The 7489-nt window shown below is 47.9% G+C and overlaps 1 protein-coding gene across 9 annotated transcripts in view; it reads right to left on the bottom strand.

The window, feature by feature from the left end:
- CDK5RAP2 (CDK5 regulatory subunit associated protein 2) overlaps positions 1-5468 on the bottom strand; it is a 181755-nt gene extending 176287 nt beyond the window's left edge. For all 9 annotated transcript variants that reach the window (XM_024762304.1, XM_024762298.1, XM_024762306.1 and 6 more), the window contains exon 1: positions 5354-5468. In XM_024762304.1, the coding sequence (XP_024618072.1) occupies positions 5354-5412 (59 nt within the window). In that variant the 5' untranslated portion in view covers positions 5413-5468. The remainder of the gene's footprint in view (positions 1-5353) is intronic.
- Between the last annotated feature and the right edge of the window lie 2021 nt (positions 5469-7489).

Consider the following 7489-nt stretch of genomic DNA (forward strand, 5'->3'; position numbering starts at 1 on the left):
AAGCAGAAACAACCCAAATGTCATCAACCAATGAATGAACAAAATATGGCATCAATACATGTATATAATGGAATACTATTCAGGCACAGAAAGGAATGAAATACTAATACATGCTACAACATGGATGAACCTCACTAAAGACCACATACAGTAAAATCCCATTTATATGAAATGTCTGGAATAGGCAAATCTATAGACAAAAAGTAGATAGTGCTTGCCTAGGGCTGGGGGGAGGGGAAGGAGGAGAAATGTGGAATGTTATGGACTAAATGTTTGTGGCCCCCCAGAATTCATATGATGAAACCCTACCCACCCACCTCCAAGTGATGGTATTAGGAGGTGGGCCTTTGGGAGGTAGTTAAGTCTAGATGAGGTAATGAGGGTGGAACCCTTGGGAATGGGATTAGTGCCCCTAAGGGTTACCAGAGCTCTTGCTTCCTCTCTCTGCTCTCCACCATGTGAGGATACAATGAGAAGTATCAATAGGTAGTCTGCAACCCGGAAGAGGGTCCTCACTAGAACCTGACCATGCTGGCACCCTGATCCTGGACTTCCAGTCTCTAGAACTGTGAGAAATAAACTTCTGTTGTCTATAAGTCACCCAGTCTATAGTTTTTTTGTTACAGCAGCCCAAGCTAAGACATGGAGCGAATGTTAATGGGCACAGGGTTTCTTTTTTGGATGATGAAAATGTTCTAAAATTAAGATTATGGTGATGACTGCACAACTCTGTAAATATACTAAAAAAAAAAACATTGAATAGTATATTGCAAATGGGTGAACTTTACGGCATATAAATTAGATTTATATCTGTTAAAAAAGCTGTTAAAAAAAAAAACACACAAGGCACATTTTTAACGCCAAACTGTGTTCCACGAAGACTGTATCAGTTGACACTCTGTTGTGCACTTTTCCACACAGTGATTACAAAGCAGCATTTTACTACTAAATATGGAGCCTATATTCATGGTATTTATCTTTTCAAACGGAGACTGAACAAAATTGATTCATTCGACAAATATTTGTTGAGCCTCTACCATGTGCCAGACACAGTTCTAGGGCAGATACAGTGGGGAAGAAGCCAGACGTGCTGCCTGCGCTCACTGAGCTAACACTGGCGACGGAGAACACCTCCTCAAACCTCACAGCCTAGGGGTACCTCTGGTCCAAGGTCGGCCTTGGATTAAGCTTTCAAGCCTTCACCAGAAATTTCATTCCACCATCCTCTTTCTCAACCTCCTTCTACAAAATCCATAAAGGCACTCTTTGCCTGAGAAAGTACAAACTGTGTACAAAGCTATAAGAAACATGTCTTTGTGGTCTGCCCCTAACTGGGCAGCAAGCACTTAATGGCCATGTACTTGAGGAACCCATAGATGTACAAGCCTGGGCCAGGCCTTAGGAAGCTCACAGGGAGAGGCAGAATCCTGGGCATGAAAACAAACGGGTGAACCCAGGGGTGTGGGCACAGAGGACTTTGTCCAGGAAACAGTACAACATGGTAACGGTGAAACAAAAACAGCCAACATTTAATGTACTCCCCGGTCGGTGCTAGGTACTTAATACATACAATCTTGCTTCATCCACAAAGTCACCCAACGAAACAGATATTATCACTGAAGAGAAACTGAGGATTAGGAGGGTGAAGCCAATTACTCAAGCAGCACAGCTAGTGACTGGCTGAGGCAGGATGCAGACGCAGACATCCTGCGTACAAAGTGCAGGTTCCTTCGACACCATCAGGCAGGCCCTAATGAAGGCCCTTAGCTCAGGTGAGGCTCCAGGGGCCGGAGCTCTTGGGGCACCCACAGGTGATCAGGTTTGGAGAGAATAACACACACTGACCTAATTCAACAGAAGTCCAAGGACAAACTGGACTCTGGTCTAGTCTCTAAAACTGGGGCTTGGATGTTAGCAAGCAGAAGAGTACTCACGTTAGCATAAAAAGAGATTTTACTGCAGGGATTTTTCTCATCCACTGTGACCACCTGACAGACAAGCTGACTCTCTCAGGACGTTTCTGCCACTCTTTGAGGGCCAGTTCAAGCACCAGCAGCTCCAAAAATCCTCCCAGAATCCTCTCAGAATTTGTTCAGAGAACTGGCTGGAAGGCAAGACATGGTACTGATAGCCAGGATCTGGAGTCTGTAGGCCTGGATTTAAATCCTGGCTTGATCATGTACTTTTTGTGGGACCCCAGACCGTTCATTTCACCTCTCTGAACCCCAGTGTCCTCACCTGTAAAAGGGGGATAAAACTGTCACCCCACCAGATCATTGTTTATTCAGTGATTTACCAAATGGTTACTGAGCCCTTACTATGAGCCAGATACCACATTAGGAAGTCGGGTTACAAAGATGATCAACATGCAGCCCCTGCTCTCACGTAGGTCAGAGTCTAATCTGGGAGACAGACAAGTTAACAGTCATACCTGCAGTGGCCAGTACAGGAGCCACCAGCCACCTGGACCTACTGAGCACCTGAAATGTGGCTCATTCAAGTTGAGAAGGGCTGTAAGTGTAAAACACATACTGGACTTCAAAGACTTAGTAAAATCAAAAAGAAGATAAAATATCTCATTAATAATTTTTTTCACAAGTTAAAATGATAATATATGGAAATACTGGGTTAAATAAAACATTATTAACATTAATTTCACCAGTCTCTTTTTGCTTTTTTAATGCGGTTATTAGAAAGTTTTAAATTATATACGTGGCTCAAATTATATGCTGACTGGACCACACTAGTTAATAAAATTCAGTGAAGTCGCGGGACTTCCCTGGCAGCCCAGGGGTTAAGACTCTGAGCTTCCAGTGCAGGAGGTGTGGGTTCAATCCCTGGTCGGGGAACTAAGATCCTGCATGCGGCGTAGTGGGGCCAAAAAAAACAAAAAAATTCAGTGAAGTCAATGAGGGCTGTGAACAGGTCAGTGATGGAGGGACTAGAGGAGAACAGAGGGCCCAGGTGGGGATAGGGGGATATCAGTGAAGACTTCCTGGCAGTACCATCTAAACTGAGACCTGAAAAATAATAAGGCAAGGGAGCGGGGGGGCAATCCAGGCCGCAGGGACAGCGAGTACACAGGCCCAGCTGTAAGAAAGAACAAGGCAGATCATTCATAACAGTTTGGCAGCCAGCAAGAGTGATGGGCTTGGGGAGGAGACAGGGAAGGAAGAGGGAGGACAGGAGGTTAGTGAGGTAGATGCGCCAGAGTATAAAGAGCTCAGAAGCCATATTAAAGAACTTCATCTTGAGGGCAGAGAGGAGCCAGGGCGGGTATGAAGCAGGTGAGTAAGAGATTAGTTACCAGGAATGTATGCAGCAGCAGGATCACCAGCAAAGGCAGGGAGAGGAGGGAAAGGAGAATGTCTGATGCTCTGTTGAGCTGCTACTCTGGGTCAGACATTAGGCTAAACCCTGTTAGACTCACCCATGTTACAGATAATAAAAACTGAGGCTCACAGAGGGTGACTTGCCCAAGGTCACAGGACTGTTAAGTGGAAGAATTGGGATTGAAACCCAGTTAGGTCTAGGTCCCAAAACCCAAGTGCTTGGCCAACTGGTGCTGAGATGTGAAAAGCTGTCTGAGAGAATAATGGACTTTACCTTAACGGCAATGAAAAGCATTAAACACGTAAAGCAGCAGACTGTGACAATCAGATTTATATTTTAAAAAGAGCTTTGAAGCTGTAGTATAAAAGGCTATCAGAGGGCTTCCCTGGTGGCGCAGTGGCTGAGAGTCCGCCTGCCGACGCAGGGGACACGGGTTCGTGCCCCGGTCCAAGAAGATCCCACATGCCGCGGAGCTGCTAGGACCGTGAGCCATGGCCGCTGAGCCTGCGCGTCCAGAGCCTGTGCTCCGCAACGGGAGGGGCCACAGCAGTGAGAGGCCCGCGTACCGAAAAAAAAAAAAAAAAAAAGTCTATCAGAGGTGTGAAGGAAACCACGACAATCCAGATGAGAGGTCATACTGCAATATACTGGGACAGTGGCAGAAAGATGAAGAGAAAGGGACATGATGCAGGAGCTGCAAAGGGCCTTGTTCTGTGCCTGATGACGAGTAGGTCCTCAATAAACAGAGTAACCATTTGTCCAAGGTCTGCCCAAGACAGGACCTGTTTACGCCTGCTGCTCAGCCATAAATTAACTGTGCCCATTTTACTCTTAAAACCGTCCAGATTTGCACAACAAATAACATGTCACCGTTTCAGTTAGGATCTGTTGACTAAAAGAAGCAGCCTGTCCCTAGCAGAGCTGGATAAACACTGCAGATTCTCAGTTAGGGATCACCTCTGAGACCTTCTACCCTCTCCCCAACCAGGAGCCCAGGACAACCAAAGGGCCCCAACCCTGCAGCAGTGCAGGGCTTTGTCAGGCCTTCCTACCAGGAGAGACCCCTGCCGCGCCAGCAATGTGGACTCCAACTGCCTCTTGGGACAGGTGCATGGGGAGGCCACTCTCAGACATTATTCCCCAATTTGTATTACTGGTGATGATGATAATGACAACACCGAATCTCTTTTTTCATCTTTTGGCCTCGCCCCGTGGCATGTGGAATCTTAGCTCTCCCACCAAGGACCAAACCCGCACCCCCTGCATTGGTGTCGTCGAGTCTTAACCACTGGGCCGCCAGGAAAGTCCTCCGAATCATTTTTTAAGCACTGATTATATGGCAGGCACTACTCCTGCCAAGCAAATTGCTGGGTGGGCATCTTCTCTTTTGATCCTCACCCCAACTCTGTTGGGTGGATATTACTGCCAGCCTCCTTTTACAGATGGGAAAGTAGATTAAACCATTTTATCAAGGTTACAGCTAGTTAGTTTAAAGGGCTGGATTTGAATCCAGTTCTGTTCAACTCCAGCCAAGGTTCCTAACCGCTGCACTCCATAGCCCGAGTTTTGGTGGCCACTATGTGACCCCATAAGCAAAGCCTGGACAGACCAAGTGCACTCCCCATAATGAAAGCAAATCCCCAAACCAGCATGAACCATCAAGTACCCTCAAGGTCCCCGCCCCTCAACTAGCCCCCACTAATTGCACACTCCAAGAGGTCCCCATCTCCCACCCTTTCAGAGAACCCTTTACCTGTCCCTCACCTCCTCTTCAAAGTATGTCCCGAAATGCGAGAGGCGGGCGTGGGGCAGGTCGGGACCGCCCAACCACCTACACTCAGTATCAGTGGGCGGGTCCCCAAAGAGATTTCCCCCCCCCGCAAGAAACCCATCCCACATACTGCCCACGTTCAGAACCCTCAAACACCCAAAGAGCAAACCCCAAGTCTCGGATGCAGCAAACCCCCATCAGCGGGAACCCCGGCCTGGTTACCGCGAACCCCCGAAGGCCAGGCCGCACCTGCAGCCGCTGCGTATCCCGGGGAGGGTGACGTCCTCTTCCAACACCGAGTCCATCATGGACACAGAGGAGGTGGCGGCGTTGGTATCTGGCGGCGTCGCCACTGGTTTCCCTCCCCCCCTCCCGCCCCGGGTCGCGACCGGCCCGGCTCCCGAGGTCCCCGCCCCCTCCAACCCAGGGCTCATGGAATTCAAACCGCAGCCGCTGCCATCTTTCCCGGCGCTTCTTCCTACGGAAACGAGGCGGGGTCACCGAGGCGCGCGCTGTGAAGCCGAGGCCGGGCCGGGCAGCGCGGGCGGGCGCCATCTTAACTAATGGCAGGGAGGGCGGGGGTTCTGCACTTGCACCAGCAAGACTTAAGGAAAGAGAGGCAGGATGCCATTTTTAGTGAGGGCACTCGGGCCGAGGCGAAGGCAGGTGCCATCTTTGTTGAGGGCTGAATCGGCCTTGGGCCGTTAATTTAAGCGGGAGATGGAAATCCAGCACCTCTTGGCACCCGCAGAGTACCTAACCAGGTATGTACTTTTCTAGAATAATGACTGCGAACCTTAGGGTCTGGGCATCCCAAAATCCTCCGCCTTGAGTTGAAACTCAGATAATCCGGTGCTGCCTTGCTTTAGAAAAATCCTACCTACAGAATCCTGACTCAAGCAGTAATTTGCACACTTAGTTTGAAACGAAGAAGCTCATCCCTATGAGCCTAGTGGTCAGGGACTCTCCGTCTCCAGTCTCTCACCTGGTGAGCCTTTATTACCGTTAGGGCTCAAATGCACCTGAGATCAGTAAACTGAGCCCAAGAGAGAGGAAAGCCTCACCGAAGGTCATGTACCATAAGTCGGTCAACTGGAGCCAGACCCGTGGTTCCTGCCAACTATATCCGAGCACTCTGCATAACCCTGGCTGCCTTTCTGAAAGCAAATAGCAATCACCAAACACTTAGATAATCTGGCAGAGCTTGGCCAGTGAAATCGACCTTCCTCTCTTCACTCAGTGTTGCTACCCTTTCTCTGCAGACTGTCAGGACTGTTCTCAGTCCTGCCTGAAAATAACTTGAAAAGATGAGTGACTGGGTAGATGTACCTGTCCTCCGTCAGCCTCAGTTTCCTCGTTCTTTCCAAAAGAGGCCTTCTTTAATCCTCTAATCTACATCAAGCCCTTTCTTGTATTCTTAGCAATCTGTATTTTTCCTCTGTGGCGCTTACCACATTTTGCAGTTCTATACTTCCGTATATAATTTTTTTAACTTTATCCCTTTTACAGTAGACTGAAAGCTCGGTGAGGGCAAAGACTGTGTTCTGAATTGTTCACGGCTGTATCCCCAATACTTAGCACTGTGCCTGCCACCCAGCAGGTGTTTAAATATATATGTTGAGTGAATGATTCAATCAATCTGGAAAATGGGGCTAATACCTATCCTGCAAGGTTTTTTTTTAATCCATTTTATTGAAGAATTATTGATTTACAATGTTGTGTTAGTTTCTGCTGTACAGCAAAGTGATTCAGTTACATGTATATACATATTTTTTTTCATATTCTTTTCCATAAGTTTATTACAGAATATTGAATATAGTTCCCAGTGCTATACAGTAGGACCTTGTTGTTTATCCATTCTGTATATAATAGCTTGCATATTATCCTGCAAGGTTTTTATGACAATGTGGAGATGACCTAAGATACCTTTAGTAGCTCAGTCAATGGTAATCCCATCTCTCTCTCTCTCTCTCTCTCATACACACACACACACACACACACACAGACACACGGCCACACACCTTTAGTGAAGGCTACAAGGCTCATGGTCCTGCGCCTGTCCCTCTTCCATTCCCAGATCTTCAACCACCCCCAGAATCAGCAATAAAATAACAGCCTGAAAGACAGTGGGCAGGAACCAGCTGGCACACAGGGAAGGGGCAGTCCCTGAATCCCTGGAACCAACAGTCCTTGCCAATGCTAAGTTCAGCCAATGAGATGAGTGTGTCCAAAAGCAGGGAAGCTGGCGTGTCAGGATTCCTGCCCTGGTTCTGCCACTGACTCTCTCTGATCTTTGCCAGACTGCTCCTTTTCTCTGGGCCTCAGTTTCCACAGCTGTAAAATAAGAGGGTGGGACTGGATGGTTGTCTCCGGACCTCACAGCTC

Source organism: Neophocaena asiaeorientalis, unplaced genomic scaffold (assembly GCF_003031525.2).
Source record: "Neophocaena asiaeorientalis asiaeorientalis breed wild unplaced genomic scaffold, Neophocaena_asiaeorientalis_V1.1 scaffold78, whole genome shotgun sequence".
Lineage (NCBI taxonomy): Eukaryota > Metazoa > Chordata > Mammalia > Artiodactyla > Phocoenidae > Neophocaena > Neophocaena asiaeorientalis.